The sequence below is a fragment of the Schistocerca piceifrons genome, chromosome 2 (assembly GCF_021461385.2).
Source record: "Schistocerca piceifrons isolate TAMUIC-IGC-003096 chromosome 2, iqSchPice1.1, whole genome shotgun sequence".
Taxonomy (NCBI): domain Eukaryota; kingdom Metazoa; phylum Arthropoda; class Insecta; order Orthoptera; family Acrididae; genus Schistocerca; species Schistocerca piceifrons.
The window spans coordinates 504,501,479-504,527,248 of record NC_060139.1 but is presented as its reverse complement, the minus strand read 5'-3'; the positions used below and the strand labels follow the sequence as shown (position 1 = coordinate 504,527,248).

Sequence of the window (25,770 nt, the reverse complement as noted above, 5' to 3'; positions counted from 1 at the left end):
GACCAGACACTTCCTTAACAACTGACCATATGGTTTTAATTTTATCCTATGAATTAGCTATTCTATTTGCGTATCACATACTCTTTGCCTTCTTAATAACATTTTTAAGCACCTTACAATACTATTTGTAATGGGCTACTGTAGCTTGATTGTGACTACTTCTAACATTTTGATATAATTCCCACTTTGTTCTACATGATATCCTTATCTCACAAATCAGCCACCCACACTGTCTTTTACTGTTAGTATGCCATTTAGAATGTTCTAATGGAAACCAACTCTCAAATAGCATGAGAAATGTGTTAAGTAAAGCATTATACTTGTCATCTATGTTATCAGCACTATAAACATCCTGCCAGTCTCGTTCCTTAATGAGGTTTCAAAAACTCTCTACTGCTGTTGAATTAGCTTTCCTACATAGTTTGTACTTATATGTGACATTTGTTTGAGTACAAAAACCTTTTAGTGTTAAAATTTGTGCATCATGGTCTGAAAAGCCGTTCACCTTTTTACTAACAGAATGCTCATCTAGAACTGAACAATGAATAAAAATATTGTCTATGGCTGTGATACTGTTCCCTTGCAGCCTAGTTGGAAAAAACTCTATCTCCATCAGATCATATGCGTTTAGGAGATCTACCAACATCCTTTTTCTTGCACTACCATATACAAAACTAATATTAAAGTCACCACATATAACTAATTTTTGGTACTTCCCATAAAGTGAACCAAGGACCCTCTCTAGCTTCAGCAGATATGCTCTGAAGTCAGAGCAACAATTAGAAGTTTAGTTTCACTAAGTTCAACTGCCCTTGCACAACATTCAAATATCTGTTCAGTGCAGTGCTGTGATATGTCTATGGATTCAAATGGAATACTGTTTTTTACGTACATGGCCACTCTCCCACTTTGCAGGGAACTCCTTGAAAAACAACTAGCTAATCTGTATCCTGATAAAGAAAGCCTCTGCATTTAAAATTATTTAAGTGGTGCTCTGATATACCAATAATGTCAGAGCCAACATCTCTAATACCTCTTATACTCTGCTGAAATATGCTAATTCCTTCTCTACTTGGATCCCTGACCTCCTCTGAGGTGATTCTTTAGTTAGTGGGACTTCCTTTATGCAGGTATACCTATCAGCTCACTTCAATCTGAAAAAGGTGTGGCTCTAATACCTATTACTATAGGAATTTTTCCATGAGTGATCCCACCACCACCCACTACACTGTCACCTATAATCTTTGCCAGCCTCCCCTCCCCATAACTCTTGAGGTGCAGGCCATGCCTAGTGAAATCCAACCTACTGATGGACTCAACTGGCACCACTGCAATGTGACCCATGCCCTCTGCCATCGGTGCCTTCTCCAGCCCCAAGTTAACATGCCTAACAGCTGCATTAAGATGAAGCCTATCATGACACTGAAACAGTTGCACGAAATGCACCTTAGTGCCACCAGTTTGAGTTGCTATCTTTACCAGGTCACAACCTACATCATAGGCTATTCCCACTCCCTATCAAGACTATTCCCTGTTGCAAACTACCTGATCCTCTTTCATGAAATTCCTACATAACTCCTCTATGATGTCAGTCACCTGAGCCAACCCTGCACTAGACTTCATAATGCTGTTGACCTGGTACTCACTTCCCAATACTTCCTACAACTGATAGTCCACACCTCTACCATGTGAACTACCTAGCAGCACACCCTTCTTCTTTCTGTTAGACTTTGCAACTGACTAAGGTCTCCTAACTGCTGAGGATTGCTGCATGTTTCCTACACCTACAGCTACAAGAGGCTCCTCTGCACTCAACTCTAACATTTGGTCAAATCTATTGCATATATGTAAAGTACAACTGTCTGAATAGCTCCTCCTACTCCTACTCCTAGCTGCCTTCTTGCCAACTGCCAGTTCCCATTCATCTCACAGAGGAACTGGTTCTAAAAATGGATAAACTGATAAGCTACCATTTCATTTCAAAACACCAAAGTTCATATATGAGGCACATGAAAGAAAATCTTGCAGATGATGACGTGATCATTTTGGTGGATTTCGCTGAGCCATATTCATTTGTCATTCAAGCTGTTGTTCAAGGGTTTCACTGGGAGAACAGCCAAGCCACGATACACCACTTTTCATGGACTACTTTGGTGATAAAGAACTACATCTGTATTGTTAGTGCTGCCTTCATCATGATATCATTGCAGTTCTTTCATTGAGAGGTTGAGAACATCCATTCATAATGAGGTTGATGAAATATTTGGGGATAAAAATAGGAGAAATCAAGCATATTCACTACTTTAGTGTTGAATCTGCTGTCAAAGACAAGAATTCCATGAATTTTATTAACTTATGTCTGCATGAAAAGGACTGTGGTATCTGTGTGAGTAGAATTTTTTTGGAATCAGCAATGGAAAATTTTCATGTGATGGAATTTGGAAGAACACTAAATGACGGATGGCTTATGTTAGTTTGGATAGTCTTTGGATAATCAAATATTGATACCTCTTCAACTATTTGATCAGGAAAGAAGGTTTACCAAAGAGCACAAAGTTTCTGGGACACAAGAAAATACCAGCTGAAGACCATTGGTTTAAACAAGATCAGAGTAAGCAGATTGTTCAATGATGCTGCAGCATTCACTGTCCATTGCTTCTACTGACCATCTACTACAGACATTTGCTGGATTCCAGAGAATCACATATTTAAAATCATAAAAGCACCATCAACAACATCATGAAGGCAATTATTTGGCAAACTGTATGTTGTTGTTGTGGTCTTCAATCCTGAGAGTGGTTTGATGCAGCTCTCCATGCTACTTTATCCTGTGCAAGCTTTTTCATCTCCCAGTACTCACTGCAACCTACATCCTTCTGAATCTGCTTAGTGTATTCATCTCTTGGTCTCCCTCTACAATTTTTACCCTCCACGCTGCCCTCCAATGCTAAATTTGTGATCCCTTGATGCCTCAGAACATGTCCTACCAACCGGTCCCTTCTTCTTGTCAAGTTGTGCCACAAACTCCTCTTCTCCCCAATTCTATTCAATACCTCCTCATTAGTTATGTGATCTACCCATCTAATCTTCAGCATTCTTTTGTAGCACCACATTTCGAAAGTTTCAATTCTTTTCTTGTCCAAACTATTTATCGTCCATATTTCACTACCATACATGGCTACACTCCATACAAATACTTTCAGAAACGACTTTAAGACACTTAAATCTGTACTCTATGTTAAAAAATTTCTCTTCTTCAGGAACACTTTCCTTGCCATTTCCAGTCTACATTTTAAATCTTTGCTATTTCGACCATCATCAGTTAATTTGCTCCCCAAATAGCAAAACTCCTTTACTACTTTAAGTGCCTCATTTCCTAATCTAATTCCCTCAGCATCACCCGACTTAATTCGACTACATTCCATTACCCTCGTTTTGCTTTTGTTGATGTTCATCTTATATCTTCCTTTCAAGACACTGTCCGTTCTGTTCAACTGCTCTTAAAAGTCCTTTGCTGTCTCTGACAGAATTACAATGTCATCGGCGAACCTCATCTCTATGGATTTTAATACCTACTCCAAATTTTTCTTTTGTTTCCTTTACTGCTTGTTCAATATACAGATTGAATAACATCAGGAATAGGCTACAACCCTGTCTCACTCCCTTCCCAGCTGCTGCTTCCCTTTCATGCCCCTCAACTCTTATAACTGCCAACTGGTTTCTGTACAAATTGTAAATAGCCTTTCGCTCCCTATATTTTACCCCTGCCATCTTTAGAATTTGAAATAGAGTATTCCAGTCAACATTGTCAAAAGCTTTCTCTAAGTCTACAAATGCCAGAAACGTAGGTTTGCCTTTCCTTAATCTATTTTCTAAGATAACTCATAGGGTCAGTATTGCCTCACGTGTTACTACATTTCTACAGAATCCAAACTGATCTTCTACAAGATTGGTATCTACCAGTTTTTTCATTTGGCTGTAAAGAATTCGCATTAGTATTTTGCATCCGTGACATATTAAACTGATATTTTGGTAATTTTCACATTTGTCAACACCTGCTTTCTTTGGGATTGGAATTATTATATTCTTCTTAAAGTCTGAGGGTATTTCACCTGTCTCATACATCTTGCTCACCAGATGGTAGAGTTTTGTCATGACTGGCTCTCCCAAGGCCGTCAGTAGTTCCAATGGAATATTGTCTACTCCGGGGGCCTTGTTTCGACTCAGGTCTTTCAGTGCTCTGTCAAACTCTTCACGCAGCATCGTTATCCCCCATTTCATCTTCATCTACATCCTCTTCCATTTCCATAATACTGTCATCAAGTACATCGCCCTTGTATAGACCCTCTATATACTCCTTCCACCTTTCTACTTTCCCTTCTTTGCTTACAACCGGATTTCCATCTGAGCTCTTGATATTCATATAAGTGGATCTCTTTTCCCCAAAGGTCTCTTTAATTTTCCTGTAGGCATTATCTACCTTACCCCTAGTGATATGTGCCTCTATATCCTTACATTTGTCCTCTAGTCATCCCTGCTTAGCCATTTTGCACTTCCTGTTGATGTCATTTTTGAGACGTTTGTATTCCTTGGTGCCTGCTTCATTTACTGCGTTTTTATATTTTCTCCTTTCATCAATTAAGTTCAATATTTCTTCTGTTACCCAAGGATTTCTACTAGCCCTCGTCTTTTTACCTACTTGATCCTCTGCTGCCTTCACTACTTCATCCCTCAGAGCTACCCATTATTCTTCTACTATATTTCTTTCCCCCATTCCTGTCAATTGTTCCCTTATACTCTCCCTGAAACTCTCTACAACCTCTGGTTTAGTCAGTTTATCCAGGTCCCATCTCCTTAAATTCCGACTTTTTTGCAGTTTCTTCAGTTTTAATCTACAGTTCATAACCAATAGACTGTGGTCAGAGTCCACATTTGCCCCTGGAAATGTCTTACAATTTAAAACCTGGTTCCTAAATCTCTGTCTTACCATTATATAATATATCTGATAACTTCGAGTATCTCCGGGATTCTTCCATGTATACAACCTTCTTTTATGATTCTTGAACCAAGTGTTAGCTATGATTAAGTTATGCTCTGTGCAAAATTCTACAAGACGGCTTCCTCTTTCATTTCTTAGCCCCAATCCATATCCACCTACTACGTTTCCTTCTCTCCCTTTTCCTACTCTCGAATTCCAGTCACCCATGACTATTAAATTTTCATCTCCCTTCACTACCTGAATAATTTCTTTTATCTCATCATACATTTCATCAATTTCTTCTTCATCTGCAGAGCTAGTTGGCATATAAACTTGTACTACTGTAGTAGGCATGGGCTTCGTGTCTATCTTGGTCACAATAATGCGTTCACTATGCTGTTTGTAGTAACTTACCCGCACTCCTATTTTTTTTTTTTTTTTTATTCATTATTAAACCTACTCCTGCATTACCCCTATTTGATTTTGTATTTATAATCCTGTATTCAATATAATAGAGGGAAACATTCCACGCGGGAAAAATATATTTAAAAACAAAGATGATGTGACTTACCATATGAAAGCGCTGGCAGGTCGATAGAAACACAAACAGACACATACATACACACAAAATTCAAGCTTTCGCAACAAACTGTTGCCTCATCAGGAAAGAGGGAAGGAGAGGGAAAGACGAAAGGAAGTGGGTTTTAAGGGAGAGGGTAAGGAGTCATTCCAATCCCGGGAGCGGAAAGACTTACCTTAGGGGGAAAAAAGGACGGGTATACACTTGCACACACACACACACATATCCATCCACACATATACAGACACAAGCAGACATATTTAAAGACCAGCAGAGAGTACGAGTATAGGACAGTAAATCTTTGACGAGGGCTGTTTGGTTGAATCTGGGAGTGGGGCTGAAGGTGAGGCCTTTGGATAGCACAGAGGTTTCGGATTGGGAGAGAGGTTTGGAGGAAAGGTTAACTACTGAATTAGGGTGTTGTGGTTCCAGATTGTGTTGATTGGAATTTTGAGGTTTTGGAGGGAGTGGAGCTGGAAGTGGGAGATTGAGTAGATGGGAGAGACTGGGTTTGTGTGCAATGAGAGGAGGTTGAGGTTTGCTGGAAAGGTTGTGAAGGGTGAGTGAGTTGCCTTTCCGGAGGTGGGAAACCAGGAGATTGGATAGTTTTTTGAGGTGGAGGGTGGCATGCTGTTCTAATTTACGGTTGGCCTGTAGGAGGATGCTCTGAACAGCCGGTGTGGATGTGGGAGAGGAAAGATTAAGGACTTTTATTAAGGATAGGAGTTGACAGGTGTGTTCATTGGCTGAGTTGATGTGTAGGTGAAGGATTAGGTGGGTGAGGGCAATGGATTGTTCAGTTTGGAACTGGTATAGGGACTGATGGAAAGAAGGGTTGCAGCCAGAGATGGGAACTTTAAGTTTGAGGCCTTTGGGGGTAATGCCAAATGTCAGACAAGCCTGAGAAAATAGAATATGGGAGTGTAATCTGGCTAGGGCGAAGGCATGTTTGCGGAGGGAATGTAAATAAAACTTAATGGGGTCATTGTGGGGGTGTTGTGAGGGTGACATGGTATTAGAAGGTGGAAAGTGTAACATGAGGAAATGAAAATGAAAATAAAAATATATGGGGAGGGATAAAGGTGGACTGGAAAGTAACTGGAGATCTGGTGTGAAAAAAGGCGAAAAGGTGTTGGTTACAGCTGGGCTATGTTGGACTTGGGTTGGTAGACAACGATGTGCACAAAGGTTAGGTGGTTGTGTTGCCGCCAAAACACGTTAGAGGACGGAGAAATTCGGGAAAATTTCGAAAAAACTGCGTGTAATATACTAAAAGGAGTGGTTTTGTGGTGGCAGATTATGAAAATGAGGCTAACAATTGTCTGAAGAAGAAATAATGACGTTAAAACCTGTGGGAAGCGGCTAAAAATTATCAGTGATGTGGTTAAAACAGAAATGGAAATAAAGCGAAAGTTATTAGAACTGGACGAAATGGTTGTTTAAAAGGTGAAAGGAACTGTTTGTGAACTAGAAATGGTGGATTTTATAGCGGCGGTAGTGTTGAAAGCGGCAAAAAAATTTTTTTGGTTATGGTTTGGAAGTGGGTTACATATTATTGAGTATATATAGGCGGGATAAAATTGTATAGCAGATTACGGTAAAAAGGAGAAGGTGAATACAAAGTGAAACTACTGGCAAAAACAGAAAGAGAAAATAAGACGACAGAAAAGATTTCGAAATGCAACAGTGACAATAACAAACGTAATTGTTGGGTTCAAATTAATGATATCAATATAATAGAGGGAAACATTCCACGCGGGAAAAATATATTTAAAAACAAAGATGATGTGACTTACCATACGAAAGCGCTGGCAGGTCGATAGAAACACAGACAGACACATACATACACACAAAATTCAAGCTTTCGCAACAAACTGTTGCCTCATCAGGAAAGAGGGAAGGAGAGGGAAAGACGAAAGGAAGTGGGTTTTAAGGGAGAGGGTAAGGAGTCATTCCAATCCCGGGAGCGGAAAGACTTACCTTAGGGAGAAAAAAGGACGGGTATACACTCGCACACACACACACACACACACACACACACACACACACACACACACACAAAATGATTCAAATGGCTCTGAGCACTATGGGACTCAACTACTGTGGTCATCAGTCCCCTAGAACTTAGAACTACTTAAACCTAACTAACCTAAGGACATCACACACATCCATGCCCGAGGCAGGATTCGAACCTGCGACCGTAGCAGTCGCGCGGTTCCCGACTGCGCGCCTAGAACCGCTAGACCACCGCGGCCGGCCACACACACACACACACACACACACACACACACACACACACACACACACACACACACACACATATATCCATCCACACATATACAGACACAAGCAGACATATGTGTGTGTGCGAGTGTATACCTGTCCTTTTTTCCCCCTAAGGTAAGTCTTTCCGCTCCCGGGATTGGAATGACTCCTTACCCTCTCCCTTAAAACCCACTTCCTTTCGTCTTTCCCTCTCCTTCCCTCTTTCCTGATGAGGCAACAGTTTGTTGCGAAAGCTTGAATTTTGTGTGTATGTATGTGTCTGTTTGAGTTTCTATCGACCTGTCAGCACTTTCGTATGGTAAGTCACATCATCTTTGTTTTTAAATATATTAACCCTGTATTCACCTGGCCAAAAGTCTTGTTCCACCGAACTTCACTAATTCCCACTATATCTAACTTTAACCTACCCATTTCCCTTTTTTAAATTTTCTAACCTGCCTGCCCGATTAAGGGATCTGACATTCCACACTCCGATCCGCAGGACGCCAGTTTTCTTTCTCCTGATAACGATGTCCTCTTGAGTAAACGACGTCCTCTTGAGTAGTCCCCGCCCAGAGATTCGAATGGGGGACTATTTTACCTCTGGAATATTTTTCCCAAGAGGATGCCATCATAATTTAACCATACAGTAAAGCTGCATGCCCTCGGGAAAAATTACGGCTGTAGTTTCCCCTTGCTTTCAGCCGTTCGCAGTACCAGCACAGAAAGGCCATTTTGGTTAGTGTTACAAGACCAGATCAGTAAATCATCCAGACTGCCGCTCCTGCAACAACTGAAAAGGCTGCTGCCCCTCTTCAGGATCCACACGTTTGTCTGGCCTCTAAACAGATACCCCTCCATTGTGGTTGCAACCAAGGTACGGCCATGTGTGTTGCTGAGGCACGCAAGCCTCCCCACGAACAGCAAGGTCCATGGTTCATGGGAGGAGGGGGGAGGGGTGGCAAACTGTATGGTGTGTTTAAAACTCTAACTTATTGAATTTTCATTTGTTTTATTGTTGCTTATTGCTTGAAGTTCATTTGTACACAATTACACTTGTATTTTTATGGACATAAAATCAGTTTTCACTTAGTTTACTTTCTGTTTACTTATTAATGTCACAGTTGAGAATATACACTTTGTATGAAAAGTCATAACTTTCAGCTATGTTTTTCAGTAGTAAGCAGGCATCAGTCAATTAAACTATATAGACTCTGAAGCTTGAAGACTACTCTTTCTAGATATAAACAGTGTGAGGAAAAGATAGATTGCTACTTACCATAAAGATGACACATTAAGTTGCAGACAGGCACAATTTCTAGGTATGGCAAGATAAAAAAAGATTAAAAGACATACAGTTGAGAAATGCAAAATTTGGCACCCAAAACATTTTCATCAAATTTGCTGGTGCATATATTTTGATAGAAAAGGACTGAGGCTACTGTACAAAATGCACAAGAAGACAGCATGACTGTGTATCATATTACCAATTCTTGGATGAATCCGTACATAAAATTTTGATTTATGACTGGTTAAAGATGAGCTGTTCAACTTGCACAATGTATTTTCTGCCATTTTTGAAGAGGTATGGCTGTCACCAGATGCATCGTTTCTAAATCTGATCCAATTGACATGGAACAACCCATTGTGAGACTTAAACTCTAGTTTGTGCCAATCTTTAGTTATCATCAAAACATTACAATTTATGAACAGTTTTTTAAGGTCACTGAAAATCTTATTTGTAGATGACAGCAGTGGATCTAATACAGAGGCTTGTAGGGCGCCATATATTATGTTCCCCTATTTTGGTTTTACTTTTATTCCTTGTTTTGTCGTCAGTCCTCTAGTCTGATGTGGTCTACCACAAATTCCTCTCTTGTGCCAACTCTTCATCTCAGAGTAGCAGTTGCACCATATACACTGTTATTTGTGGGATGTAGTACAACTGTTGTCTCTTTCTACAGTTTTCACCATCTACAGCTCTTACTAGTACCACAGAAGTTGTTTCCTGATGTCTGAGCACATGTACTATCATCCTACCCCTCATGCTTGCCAATGTTTTCCACATTTTCCTTTCATCACCAATTCTGAAAAGAATCGTCTCAGTCCCTACCAGTCCACCAGTTTTAAATATCATTCTACAGCACGACATTTCAAATGCTTCCATTATCAATGTCAAAAACAGAACTGCCACTCCGGTGCCCTTACCTATCTGAAAGCCAAACTGGCTAGCATCTAACAGATCCTCTCATTTCTTACTTTTGTGTATGTCATTCTGGTTGGATGCTTGACTTCTTAAGCTGATTGTGCAATAGTTCTACCATTTAGATGACCTTGCTATTTTCAGATTGTGTTGATATTTGTCCAAAAGTCCGATGCTATACGTCATGTAGTCTACATACCGACTTGAATGGTCCCTTGGTTGCCATTTCTTCCAGTCATCTTAGAAATTCCAAAGGAATGTTATCTATCCCTCCTGCATCTGTTTGGAAGTCTTCCAAACCTCTGTTAAACTCTTACACTAATACTGGATCCCTTAGCCTTTCACTGCACTTCAAATGCTATTTCTTCTTCTATCACATCATCAGACAAATCCTCCACATCACAGAGGCCTTCACTGTACTGTCTCCACCTAACTGTTCTCTCCTTCATGTTGGACAGTGGAATTCCCAAAATACTCCTGATGTAGATGCCCTTATGTTCGATGTTGCCAACAGTTGTTTTGACTTTTCTGTATGCTGACTCAGTCCTTACAATGACCATTTCTTTCCTAGTTTCTTCATATTCTTTCTGTAGCCATTTTTCCTTAGTTTTCCTGCACTTTCTATTTGTTGCGTTCCTAAGTGACTTATATCGTTGACATTTTTGTATTTCCTTCTTTTGTCGATCAACTGAAGTATTTATTGTGCTACCCAAGATGTCTTCATATTTACCTTCCTTGTGCCTATATTTGTCTGTCAAATTTATGTGCTTGCCCTTTTTAGAGAAGTCCATTCCTCTCCAACCGTACTGCCTGCAGGGGTATTTATTATCATAGTATCCATAGCCTCAAAGAGCTTCAAACACATCTCATATTGCTCAATACTTCAGTATCCCACTTCCTGCCATATTGATTCTTCTGGACAGTTCTCTTCAACTTCAGCCTATTCTTCAACATTACTAAACTGTGATACCTGCTCCTAGGTATGCCATACAATCCAATATTAGAGTTTGTACTCTGTGTCTGACCAGTATGTAATACAGTTGAAGGCCTCCCGTGTTTCCAGGCCTTTTCCAAGTATAACTCCACCTCTTGTGATTTTTGGACAGCGTATTTAACTAGCCGAAATTTAATAAAGAACTCAATTAGTCTTTCTGCCTTCTCATTCCTACTACTGAGCACATATTTTCCCATCGCTCTGTCTTTTGTTACTTCCCCTACTATCACGTTCCAATCATCATGATTATTAGATTGCTATGTCTCTTTACATCCTGATTTTCTCCTTCAGTATCCTCAAATACTTTCTCTGTATCTTCCTCTTCTACTCATGATGTCTGCATACACCAACCTATTCATAATGAACCCTACTCCCATCACACTGTTTTCTGCTGTCATTGTTATTACATATACATGTATAACTAGAAATTCTTATCTTCTTTCCATTTCATCTCACTGATGCCTACTATATCTAAACTGAGTCTTTCCATTCTCCTTTCAGCTTTTCTAGCTTCTCTACCACTATAGGTTTCCACAGGAATTTCTCCAAGGGAGGACAAAGTTCAAAACTTTTTATCAAGAATCATAAGTTTTTGTTTTCCCTGTTTTGATTTAATGGCAGCCAGTGCTGGATTCCAGGCAGCACTTAACTGAAAACCTGCATCCCTGTTGATAAGATTTTCCACCATACAGGTATGTATGGCCTCCTTAACAACACAGTCCCCGAAAGATGGCACTGGGGATAAAATTTCCGTATTCTCGTAAAACACACGATGCCCCATGTCTGGGCAATGCTCCACTACCACTGATTTATTTAGGTTGCCCCAGGCATGTATGATGATGGTGTTTGATGCAACATTTCTGCACAGTTCAGGATCTTATACACACCACGCTTCCTGAAGTCATAATCATCTTTGACCAAGCACAATACATTCCTCAACTTTACTGAAGGCTGAATGCCTTTTGAGGATTCTTTCTGTTCTTGAAGGCATGCCACCAAAATGCGGCAAGAACACTATTGCGATGGCTGCCTCCACATCTCCATTTACATCCCTGCTTTGAATTTGCTTAGAACGGAATGTGTGGTGTGTCTGTCTATCGGAGTAGATATTATGTTGGAAAATCATTCTTACATTTTGTAGCTCACCAGGCAGACTGTTGTCCTCAAAGACCATGTGTGCTCTATGCACCAAAGAGTATAACACACTACTGTACGGTGTAGGGTGATGACAGCTTGTGGCCTGTGTCAGCTGGTTTGTGATAGATACAATGTCCCAGAGCACTATCAGCTGTTCTTCTGACCATGACATCCATAAATGGTAAAATATCATATTTTCCCACTTTCATTCTGAACTGTACATTGGGACAGAGCAGGTTCAAGTGCAGGACAAACACAGGTAATGTCTCTATTCCAAGAGACCACAGCACAAATTTATCGTCTACATACCGCCAGAAGCAGGAAGATTTGAGACTTTCTGACTACAGTGAGTTTTCCTCAAAGTCTTCCATAAAATAGTTGGCTACCATGGGAGACAGAGGGTTTCCCATGGCGCACCGTACACTTGCTCAAAATACTGGTTACTGAATAAGAAGTATGTTGAGGTAAGCACATGTTTGCACAATGCCACAGTGTCTTTCTCAAAATGACTGCTGATAAGCTCTAATGAGTTTTGTAAATAAAGATACAACATCAAAGGCAACCAAAAGATCTGACGGTTATAGCTTTAAGTGTCTTCAGGCATCCTATGAATCTCTCTGAATTCCAGATATTGTGGTCACACTAGAAAGGCCCCAACCGTGTGGTAAGATATTTGGCCAGAAAATAGGTGGGAGCATCCTTCTGTATCTTCAGCACGGCAAGTGAATGGTGTTGCCATGGGAAGTCCTCTGTTTCCCATGGTAGCCAACTATTTTATGGCTGACTCTGAGGAAAAAGCACTACTGTCAGGAAGTCTCAAACCTTCCTGCTTCTAGTAGTACGTAGACGATATATTTGTGGTATGGCCCTATGGAATAGAGACATTACCTGTGTTTCTCCCGCATATGAACTTGCTCCATCCCAATATATAGTTCACAATGAAAGTGGAAAATGATTGCATTTTACCATTCTTGGATGTCATGGTGAGAAGAAAAGCCTTGGCACACTGGGACATAGTGTCTATCGCAAACCATCTCCCATGGAGCTATATTTGCAGGTCATGAGTTGTCATCACCCTGCACAATGCTGTAGTGTCTTATACTCTTTGGTGCATAGAGCACATGTGTTCTTAGAGGCCAGCAGTCTGCCTGGTGAGCTACAACACCCAAGAACAGTATTCCAGCAGAATGGCTATTCCGATAGACAGATACACCATGCATTCCATGCCAAGTAAATTAAAAGCAGGAATGTAAAAAAATATGTGGAGACAGCCACTGCAATGACATTCTTTCCCTATTTTATGGCATGCCTTCAAGAATAATAAGAATCCTCAAAAGGCATGACATCAAGTATGTTTTTCGGCCACCAGGAAAATTGAAGAATTTATTGTGCTCGGTCAAAGATGACTTTGGCTTTAGGAAGTGTGGCGTGTATAAGATTTCATACCAACGTGGAAAACCTTATATTGGGAAGACATGCCAGACCATGAAGGAATGTTGCATTGAACATCATTGTCATACACCCCTGGGGCTGCCTGAAAAATCAGCGATAGTGGGGCATTGCCTGGGCATGGGGCATTGCATGTTTCACAAAAAGATGGAAATTTTATCCCCAGCGTCATCTTTCTGGGACCGTCTCATTGAGGAGGCCATCCATATCCGTATGACAGATAATCTTATCACAGGGATGCAGGTTTTCAATCAAATGCTGCCTGAAATCCAGTAATGGCTGCCATTAAATCAAAACAGGAAAAACAAGAACTTCCATGATTCTGTGCAGCACACTGCTGAGATTTAATTCAGCTTTTAACCACGGGAGCATCCAGCAGCACAGTCCTTGTTCACAATGCACACTCGCAAGGCCTTTCTGCGTCTCCTAGCAGGGGGGCACTAGAAGTGCTGCTTTCCTCCACTTGCAAGTGTCTTCCCATGCATGCATATTGCCTGCTCTTGGCCTGATAAATTTTGATACCACTATCTGATTATCATGTCGCACCTTGCAGCAGTGACAGCAGCAATTACCACTACCTAAAGATGTCAAGCAGCTGCAGCAATGAAATATTGTAGGATTTACACAATATAATCTGGCAGCAAACCCAAGGAGTATGTGTGTTCATTTTTTGTATAACTGATTCAGTAAGTTTGGAAACGTGTAGTGCCCCATAAACTAAATCTGACAAGAAGTATTGTATCTAAAAATACTGATAGTTATCTATTTTGCATTTTTAAAGTAGATTACTTTGGTACTTATACGGTAAGTATATTTCCATAGCATTCGCAAAGTACATTTTTTGCATTACCAATATGAATACGGATGCCCCATTTCTGATTTAACAATCTGAAATTACATCCTTGTAAGATTACAGCCAGGGAATCCAATGAATTATTAAGTAAAGCAAGAAAATGTTCACAAAAGTAATTTATTACCACGCCCAAAATGTTAGGTTGAAATTGAAAATTAAAAATCTGAAATGGAAAGACGTCAGACTGATTGACAAAATACTGTTGGGTATCAATAAAAATGCCTTACAAATATCATTTGAGTTGGAAAAAATAGTGAGTATACTTTTAAAAAAGGCTTATTCAATTTATATGCCATCTGTAGCACTTGATTCACTTATCAAACTTTGCCTCACTTTAATGGATTTATTGCATAATTATATCTATTCTTTTATTGTTGACTGGCATAACTGAAGTTGAGCAAAATTTATTTCGAAACTTACATTTCTTTATAGGTTGGTTAGGAAAAGTGTAGTCCAGGGCCAAAATACAACTAAATAAACGTGAAAAACCTCTCAAAATCATCCTCAAATTGGCCAGCAGAATAAACTTTTAGCAGCCTAGGACTGAACCGAGGTTATACTCATCCCTCCAGTTTGTCATGTTATTGTGCAGCTAATTCAGTTGGAATGCAGAACTTGTAGCTTGGTGACTGCCCATGGTGCTATGTTGCACTCATAGACTCGGGAAGGAGGAGAAGGTTAGTGTTTAACGTCCCATCGACAACGAGGTCATTAGAGACGGAGTGCAAGCTCGGGTTAGGGAAGGATGGGGAAGGAAATCGGCCATGCTCTTTCAAAGGAACCATCCCGACATTTGCCTGAAACGATTTAGGGAAATCACGGAAAACCTAAACCAGGATGGCTGGAGATAGGATTGCACCGTCGTCCTCCCGAATGCGAGTCCAGTGTGCTAACCACTGTGCCACTTCACTCGGTAGACTCGGGAAAAGTCTCATTTCTGGAAGAGGATGTTTTGATCTTAAAATTTCACTCTCTTTTCCCTCTCGTCTACTGCAGAAAATGGTATCTGCTTTTTTTTACTGGCGTTTGGATCAACAAATGGCTGTGTTCTTTCAAGTTCTTCTTTCAGCTATGTCATGAAAAACTGAACGTAGAATCAGCAAGCTATCATGGCTTTCCTTGGCCACAGGCCAATTTTACTCTGTTGTCGTGGCTCCCTTGTGCAGCAGGTAGTCCTTATGAGAATACGGAACAGATGGCAGATATGCATGCTGCTGCCATATTTAAGATGTGTTGGTAATTGATGATAGAATCTCTATTCCAAGGTGTTGGAGAGGCTAAGTTTCACAGAACCTCGAAATTTAGTGTGGACATCAATGCGAGATGCGGTCCAGATGGTATACTAATCAGGTTCCTTTCAGAGTATGCAGACACTATAGCACTTTTCTTAGCAATCATATACAACGGCTCACTTGACAAAAGGTCTGTTCCTAAAGATTGGAAAGTACCACAGGTCACACCAATATTCAAGAAAGGAAATAGGAGTAACCCATTGAGTTACAGGCCCATATCACTAACCTCAATTTGCAGTAGGATTTTGGAGCATACACCGTACTCGACCCCCCCATGAACCTTGGACCTTGCCGTTGATGGGGAGGCATGCATGCCTCAGCGATACAGATAGCTGTACCATAGGTGCAACCACAATGGAGTGGTATCTGTTGAAAGGCCAGACAAACGTGTGGTTCCTGAAGGGGGGCAGCAGCCTTTTCAGTAGTTGCAGGGACAGCAGTATGGACGATTTACTGATCTGGCTTGTAACATTGACCAAAACAGCCTTGCTGTGCTGGTACTGCGAATGGCTGCAAGCAAGAGGAAACTACAGCCGTAATTTTTCCTGAGGGCATTCAGCTTTACTGTATGGTTAAATGATGATGGTGTCCTCTTGGGTAAAATACTCCGGAAGTAAAATAGTCCCCCAGTTGGATCTCTGGGCAGGGACTACTCAGGAGGACATAGTTATCAGGAGAAAGAAAAATGGCATTCTATGGGTCGGAGCATGGAATGTCCGATCCCTTAATTGGGCAAGTAGGTTAGAAAATTTAAAAAGAGAAATGGCTATGTTAAAGTTAGATATAGTGGGAATTAGTGAAGTTCAGTGGCAGGAGAAACAAGACTTCTGGTCAGGTGAATACAGGGTTATACATACAAAATCAAATAGGGGTAATGCAGGGGTAGGTTTGATAATGAATAACAAAATAGGAATGCGGGTAAGCTACTACAAACAGCATAGTGAACACATTATTGTGGCCAAGATAGATACGAAGCCCACGCCTACCACAGTAGTACAAGTTTATATGCCAACTAGCTCCGCAGATGACGAAGATATTGATGAAATGTATGATGAGATAAAAGAAATTATTCAGATAGAGAAGGGAGATGAAAATTTAATAGTCATGGGAGACTGGAATTCGATAGTAGGAAAAGGGAGAGAAGGAAACGTAGTAGGTGAATATGGAATGGGGGTAAGGAATGAAAGAGGAAGCCACCCGGTAAAATTTTGCACAGAGCATAAGTTAATCATAGCTAAGACTTGGTTCAAGAATCATAAAAGAAGGTTGTATACATGGAAGAAGCCTGGAGATACTGAAAGGCTTGAGATAGATTATATAATGGTAAGACAGAGATTTAGGAACCAGGTATTAAATTTTAAGACATTTCTAGGGGTGGATGTGGACTCTGACCACAATCTATTGGTAATGAACTGTAGATTAAAACTGAAGAAACTGCAAAAAGCTGGGACCTGGATAAACTGACAGAACCAGAGGTTGCAGAGAGTTTCAGGGAGAGCATTAGGGAACGACTGACAAGAATGGATAGCTTTGAGAGATGAAACAGTGAAGGCAGCAGAAGATCAAGTAGGTAAAAAGACGAGGGCTAATAGAAATCCTTGGGTAACAGGAGAGATATTGAATTTAATTGATGAAAGGAGAAAATACAAAAATGTAGTAAATGAAGCAGGAAAAAAGGAATACAAACGTCTCAAAAATGAGATCGACAGGAAGTGGAAAATGGCAAAGCAGGGATGGCTAGAGGACAAATGTAAGGATGTAGAGGTGTATATCACTAGGGGTAAAATACACACTGCCTACAGAGACCTTTGGAGAAATGAGAACCACTTGCATGAATATCAAGAGCTCAGATGGAAACCCAGTCCTAGGCAAAGAAGGGAAAGCAGAAAGGTGTAAGGAGTATATAGAGGGTCTATACAAGGGCGATGTTCTTGAGGACAATATTATAGAAATGGAAGAGGATGTAGATGAAGATGAAATGTGAAATATGATACTGTGTGAAGAGTTTGACAGAGCACTGAAAGACCTGAGTCGAAACAAGGCCCCGGGAGTAGACAACATTCCATTGGAACTACTGACGGCCTTGGGAGAGCCAGTCCTGACAAAACTCTACCATCTGGTGAGTGAGCAAGATGTATGAGACAAGCAAAATACCCTCAGACTTCTAGAAGAATATAATAATTCCAATCCCAAAGAAAGAAGGTGTTGACAGATGTGAAAATCACCGAACTATCAGATTAATAAGTCACAGCTGCAAAATACTAATGCGAATTCTTTACAGACGAATGGAAAAACTGGTAGAAGCCGACTCTTGGGGAAGATCAGTTTGGATTCCGTAGAAATGTTGGAACACGTGAGGCAATACTGATCCTATGGCTTATCTTAGAAAATAGATTAAGGAAAAGCAAACCTACATTTCTAGCATTTGTAGACTTAGAGAAAGCTTTTGACAATGTTGACTGGAATACTCTCTTTCAAATTCTGAAGGTGGCAGGGGTAAAATACAGGGAGCGATAGGCTATTTACAATTTGTACAGAAACCAGATGGCAGTTATAAGAGTCGAGGGATATGAAAGGGAAGCAGTGGCTGGGATGGGAGTAAGACAGGGTTGTAGCCTCTCCCCGATGTTATTCAATCTGTATACTGAGCAAGCAGTAAGGGAAACAAAAGAAAAATTCGGAGTAGGAATTAAAATCCATGGAGAAGAAATAAAAACTTTGAGTTTTGCCGATGACATTATAATTCTGTCAGAGACAGCAAAGGACCTGGAAGAGCAGCCGAATGGAATGGACAGTGTCTTGAAAGAAGGATATAAGGTGAACATCAACAAAAGCAAAACGAGGATAACAGAATGTAGTCGAATTAAATCAGGTGATGCTGAGGGAATTAGATTAGGAAATGAGACGCTTAAAGTAGGAAATGAGTTTTGCTATTTGGAGAGCAAAATAACCGCTGATGGTCGAAGTAGAGAGGATATAAAATGTAGACTGGCTGCAGCAAGGAAAGCATTTCTGAAGAAGAGAAACTTGTTATCGAGTATAGATTTAAGTGTCAAGGAAGTCTGTTTTGAAAGTATTTGTATGTAGTATAGCAATGTATGGAAGCGAAACATGGACGATAAACAGTGTACACAAACCGAGATTAAAAGCTTTTGAAATATGGTGCTACAGAAGAATGCTGATTAGTATATGGTTAGATCATGTAACCAATCGGGTGATACTGAATAGAATTGGGGAGAAGAGGAATTTGTGACACAACCTGACTAGAAGAAAGGAACAGTTGACAGAACACTTTCTGAGGCATCAAGGGATCACCAATTTAGTACTGGAGGGTAGTGTGTGGAGTAAAAATCGTAGAGGGAGACCAAGAGATGAATACACTAAGCACATTCAGAAAGATGTAGGTTGCAGCAGTTATTCGCAGATGAAGAGGCTTGCACTGGATACAGCAGTGTGGAGAGCTGCAGCAAACCTGTCTCTGGTCTGAAGACCAAAACAACAACAACAAGAACAACAAGACAGAAAAATCTTTACCTATGATCATGTTTGTTCCTTAATGCCTGATATTGGTCTGTTGTCTGACCAGAACTGGTAGTGTCCCAATACAGATGTGACATATTCAGAAAAATAATACAGTTCAAAACGCATTTAAAAGCTGTACATCACTTTCCCCTAAAGATAATAGTGTTCTGGGGTTTAGCTCTACCAAGACTACATTTGCTTGATCATAAATGTTTCTTCCTGTTGACAGCATTTATGATAGCAAAACTGAGAGCCAGTTATTAAGTTACACTTCAAATAACCAATATAATGTTTTATGATGATCACTTACTACAGCGAAAATGTTGAGACCTGAAAGAGTGAACAAGACCGATAACTAGAGGTGAAAGCTTATTTTTAATAATATAAATCTGATAGAAAATATCCCATGAATCAACTATAGGTGGTTTTATTAAGGCAGCACAATGTTTTAATACTCTGCTAGATATATTGTCAATCACAAGCATGGCAGTTTATAGTGACAATTATTTTTTTAACTCATTAGAGGTGTATTTTTGAAGATAGTGTTTGGAAGAGTAAATCTAATGCATCTGTAATTGATTGTTTATTGGTAGGTGCAATGTCTGTCACCACTGTGAGGAAGTATTCATTGGCCATTAACTTTAAAGTGTTATCATTTCTGAGAAGGCTACTACCAGCAAAATTCATTTAATTATTCAACCTTTTTTAACAATATACAAGATTGTTTCCACTTTATTCTTGTAATGTTTCACTTCTTGTACATATTTGACCAAACTTGAGAAAATAATGTTGTAACTCTTGATTACAGCTCATGTACTGAATTAGGTAGAAGTTTCTCTTCTTGGAACAAAATACTTTAACCTTATCATTTGTTTATTTCTACTTATGTTTATTTTTATCCTTGTTTATTTCAGGGAAAGACAGGATACGATGCTCAGAACAAATATGATTAGAAAGTAATAGCAGTGTACATGGCTTCAACACTAGGAGAAAGGATGATCTTCACTACTCACGGTTAAATCTAATCTTGGCTCAGAAGGGGGTGAATTACGCTGCCACAAAAGTCTTTGGTCACTTACCTAATAGCATCAAAAGTCTGACAGATAGCCATATAGCATTTAAAAGGAAATTAAAAGAATTTCTTAATGGCAACTCCTTCTACTCATTAGATGAATTTTTGGATATAGTAAGTGGGTAATTTCCTCAACCCCCACAAAAATAAAAAAAATTAAAAATATTAAGTGTCATGTAATATTTTGTGTAATGTAATAACTTGTATAGACACCTTTTATTACCCTGACACGTTCCACATCATTACAAAATATCGTATTCATGCTCTATGGAACAAGTACTAATCTAATCTAATCTCTAATCTTAGAGTTCACTAACATTCTGCTATGCTACATTCTTCCCAAAAGTTTCCCGACATTTTCTACATGCATTGTAACTATATCATTGGTACTGGTATAACTATGACATTGGTATTGATTACATTTTTGTTACACAATATTTTCTTTTATAATTATGAATCTAACTCATCAAATGTGGCTGCTGACATTTATCATAGAAAAATCATTTACTCCACCTAAGGGTAGTTGTGTTTAATAATAAATTTTCCGTGACACTTGGTCTATTACTTTCAGTTATAACTGAAAATTTTACTGTGGGAAGTAATAATTCTTCAACATATTCTTATTATTGAGCTTTATAAGTGAAGTTGAATCAGTTGATAGTTGTTAATAATTATTATAATAATAATTTCATTTCTGTTATTATTATTTTCATTACAGCACACTATAACTCAATGTTTTGAATATGTAATGATATACTCCACATCTACATTACACCTATACTCTGCAAACCATCACAAAGTGCATGGCAGACAGTATGTTACACTGTATCAGTTAATAGTTTCTTTCTGTTCAATTCATACATGGAGCATGGCAAGAATAATTGTCTGAATGCCTCTATGTGTGCCATAATTACTCTAATGTTATTCTCACTACCCCTATGTGAGCGATACATAGGGGGTTGTTGTTAAATTCCTAGAGTCATCATTTAAATCTGGTTCTGGAAACTTTGTTAGTAGATTTTCTCAGGATCGTTTACTCCTATCTTCAAGAGTCTGAGGTTCAGTTTCTTCAGGATTACTGTAACACTCTCCCACAGGTCAAACAAACTTGTAACCATTTGCGCTGTCCTCCTCTGTATATGTTCAATATCCCCTGTTAGACCCATTTTGTAAGGGTTCTACACACTTGAATGATATTCTATAAAGGAGACGCATGAGTGATTTGCAAGTAACCTCCTTTGTAGACTGATTGCACTTCCAGAGGATTCTACCAACAAACCAAAGTCTACTGTCAGCTTCACCCACATTTGAGACTGTCGTCATTCAATTTCGTATCCCTATAAAGTGTTACACCCAGATATTTGTATGAGTTGGCTGATTCCAACTACAGCCAATTGATATTATAGACATCTGCAAGTTGTCATTCTTTGCACCACTTTGAAATCTTATCAAGGTCTGAATGCAGGTCCCTCAAACTGTAGTTCATTACAGATAACTGCACCATCTGCAAAAAGTCTGAGGTTACTATCAATATTGTTCACGAGGTCATTAATATACAACCTGAACAGCAAGGGTCCCAATACACTTCCCTGGGGCACACCTGAAGTTACTTCTACACCTTATGATGACTCTCCATCCATGATTATTATTATTATTTCCTTTTCGTTGGAGCTACAGCCTGCAACATACACGTAATTCATACGCAAAGGCGATCGTAGTAAGTTGGAAATTTTTCTGTAACAAAGAGGAAATAATGATCTTGCAGTACTTTTGATAGTTCTTGTTCATAAGAGTTGCCAGCATCATCTGTTTAATAGTCGTTTCAATGACGCGGGGCTCTAAAAAAAACATGTAAAATCAAATCAAAAGAGAACTGTTTCCTTTATTACTTACACGTATTACTTTAATTAAGCTCATTTTTATAAAATAACTGTCATTTTAAAACTGAATTTTAATAGATTACGACTGACCGATAAGTGGAAACAAATAAATAGAACCAACAGTACATTGCAAATAGTATCGGAATATATTTAAAGTTGCTTTTATAGTAATATATACCAACTATACACGAGCATGTGGCGTTGTATTGAAAACGGCTATGTATTTGATTGGACAAAGTTGAAGCTTCTGCCTGAAAAGAAGACTAAGAAAAGCCAGACGTTAGCCTTCATCCTATAACGTAGTTGGTGCAGTGCTCTTACTAAATTGGTGACACTACACGTTTCTGAACATATGTTTAAAACATAATGACAAGGTGCACTTTATATCATTACTACATGCATAACAAACAAACAGATGTAATAGTTTGACGTGGCAAAACACACATGACTCCAAAATGGAACATAGCGTCTGTGGAGATACACAAATTAATTGTTACAGTTTACTCCTCAGTGTCCTTACATGCTTTCCCATTGCCAAGGACATACGTGTGGTAACAGACATTATTAGTACGAACGATTTGTAAATATTATATTTTAAAATATACTTCACAACCAACAACTCTTCTATGTACTTGGTTTCACGCTTACAAGTCCTCAACTGTTTATATGCGTGACAACCGTTGCCATAGCAGCAGTTGCCACCTACGAAAGGTGACCAATCACCTGCTAGCTTTCAGTTGCTCGGAGCAACGAAAAATGGCAGATGCAGTAGGTAAGATAAACATTATTATCCTGCTGCTTTTCGAGAGAGTTAACCATTTACAAAAAGGAATAAGAAAATTTCTACACCTTAAGAAATTCAGTTTCATAGTGGACCACAGTTGTCATCTTTATGCTTGTCAGTACGTGGTTGACTAGCAAAGTTGATCGATACAGGGACGAAATAGGCGTGACACTGCCAATCGTCTGCTAGTATCGTTATTTATTTTTCCCTAAACGATAATTGTTGCAAGAAGTGTAGCGGAAAATTATGAAGTTGTAAATGTAAAATGCCCATTTTCGACGCAGTTATTTGTTCCGAGTTTTTAGCTTCATACCAATAACGTCATTCAGATGAATTCTAGATATGGCTAAATATGGAATGTTGACATTGACTCGGGGACGATGTAGGTAGTTGATGGCTATTAAAAGTATAATGTTGAAAATGCCTTGATTGGTGACTCGACTGACACGCTTAATTTATATCCCCCACAAAATAAAAAAAAAAACAACTTTTGAAAATTAGGGACAACGAACGCCTTGCTGTTAATCAAAAACAGTATACTCACTTTACACTAGCTTCCGTTCATTTTTTATTTTATTTTTTTTGCAGAAATTGCGGGATGGAAGTATAAGAAAATGAATTAATTTGTAGGCAGTTATTTTATTGATTATATCATCACTATGTGAAAGAAGTGTGTAGTTTTCGGGAATATATATGCAGAATACGGGATAAGGGCGCGAATGTCACTCTTTGTGACATATTATGTAGGCCTACATAGATAAGCGGTATCTTACAACATTTATGCTAATTCATTCTCCCGTAATATGGTACATAAAATTTATTGTTTAGAGGGTTATCAATGAACTTAAGCTCACTGTCTGCTCATATACTCCACCACATTATAGAAATATTTTTGTATCACACATTTTTAGGGTTGCAGAGAAATTCCTCACGGTTTTGTAATTCCCTTTGCAATACTTATATTAATTCGATCCTGGAGTATTGAGGTTCGATTTTAAATCTGAAGTGAATGTGAAAGTCATAACAATTGCTTTGTGTTCCTTGTGTTATGGCAATGAACAGCCTCACCAGTTTTGTGGAGTCTCGTAATGGGTTCACAGTTGTCCTGGATATAAACAGAGCTGGGGATGTTAAAATATTAATATCTTTTAAACAACTTCTATGAGATACGTTTTACTCCTTCGTTACTATAATGCCAATGGCTTCTTTCTGTGTTGTGTTTGTTTGATTCTAATGATGGTATAATTCCCCCATACTTTGAGTCCATTTTGCATAAATGTTGTAAAAAATTCGTGGTAGTGCACAAGAGGTCATGATATGCATGCTGAGGAAATTGTATCTACATCTACATCCATACTCTGCAGACTACTGTGAAGTGCATGGCAGAGGGTGTGTGCCATTGTACCAGTTATTAGGGGTTTTTCCCAGATGGAGTGCAGGAAGAATGATTGTTTAAATACCTCAGTGCATGCATTAATTAGTCTGATGTTCTCCTCATGATACTTGTGGTAGCGATATGTAGGCCGTTATTGTACAGTATATTCCCAGAGTCATCAGTCAAAGCTAATTCCTGAAACTTTGTAAGTAGGTGTTGTCGAGATGATTTATGTCTTATCTTCAAGAGAGTGCCAGTACATTTCTTTCAACATCTCTGGGGAAGTCTCTCACGGGTCAGACAAACCTGTGACCTTTTGTGCTGTGTTTCTCTGGATTTGTTCAGTATCCCCTGTGAGTCCTATCTGGTAAGGGTCCCACAAGCATGAGCAGTCTTCTCAGATGGGTCACATGAGTGATTTGTATGTGATCTCCTTTGTAAACTTATAGCATTTCCCCTAGTATTCTATCAATAAACAGAAGTCTGCTAGCTGCCTCACCCAAGGCAGCCTGTGAGATCATTCACTTTCATGTCACTACAAAAGGGATTGTTATTTGTATGTGTTTACCAATTCCAATTGTGACTCACTGGTAGTCATAGCCATAGAATATTACTTTTTTTTGTTTTGTTTTGTGATGTGCACAATTTTAAATTTCTGAACATTTAAAGCAAGTTCCCAATTGTTGTATCACTTTGAAATCTTATCAAGACACGACTGAATATTTGTGCAATTTCTATGTGATTCTACTTCATTATAGATAACTGTATCATCTAAGAAAAGCCTGAGACTACTGTTAATACAGGGTGTATGTAAAATCCGGGAACATTTTCAATTACTTATTGGACAAGAATTAAGCATTGTACAGATGTCATACATATTGCATTTTGAAGAGAAACTCTGAAAGTTTTTTTTTACAAACGTTCGATGTGTGAACCATAAGTGACCCAGCAGATGCCAATACGGTAATTGAATTCTTGCCATGCCCGTCTCAGCATGGCATCGTCGACTGTGGCAGTCACTTCCTGTATTCTTTCCCGGAGCTCTGCTACATTACGTGGTAGAGGTGGTACATACACCAGATTTGTAATTTGTTGCCACAAAAAAAGTCACACGGAGAGAGTGCTGGTGATTGGGGAGGCCATTTCATGAAACCGCTGTCCCCTTCTGTGGCACGACCAATCCATCGATGCAGCAGCTCTGTGTTCAGGTACCCACGAAATTCACAACGAAAATGGGGTGGAGCCCCATCCTGCTGAAAGATGAAGGGAGAGTCCGATTGCATTTGAGGCATCAGCCATTGTTGCAGCATGTCCAAGTAGGAATATCCAGTGACAGTACTCTTGGATAAGAAGTGTGACCTGTATAGTTTTCGACGTGACAAGGCA

At 39.3% G+C, this 25,770-nt stretch overlaps 2 protein-coding genes across 2 annotated transcripts in view; one reads left to right on the top strand and one right to left on the bottom strand.

The window, feature by feature from the left end:
- LOC124776892 (enoyl-CoA hydratase domain-containing protein 3, mitochondrial) overlaps positions 1-22,925 on the bottom strand; it is a 135,241-nt gene extending 112,316 nt beyond the window's left edge. The window contains exon 1 of the mRNA XM_047252078.1: positions 22,746-22,925. Within this exon, the coding sequence (XP_047108034.1) occupies positions 22,746-22,787 (42 nt within the window). The 5' untranslated portion in view covers positions 22,788-22,925. The remainder of the gene's footprint in view (positions 1-22,745) is intronic.
- Positions 22,926-22,967: 42 nt separating this feature from the next.
- Positions 22,968-25,770, top strand: part of LOC124776891 — a 330,314-nt gene continuing 327,511 nt past the window's right edge. Inside the window, exon 1 of the mRNA XM_047252077.1 lies at positions 22,968-22,997. Coding sequence (XP_047108033.1) covers positions 22,982-22,997 — 16 coding nt within the window. The 5' untranslated portion in view covers positions 22,968-22,981. The remainder of the gene's footprint in view (positions 22,998-25,770) is intronic.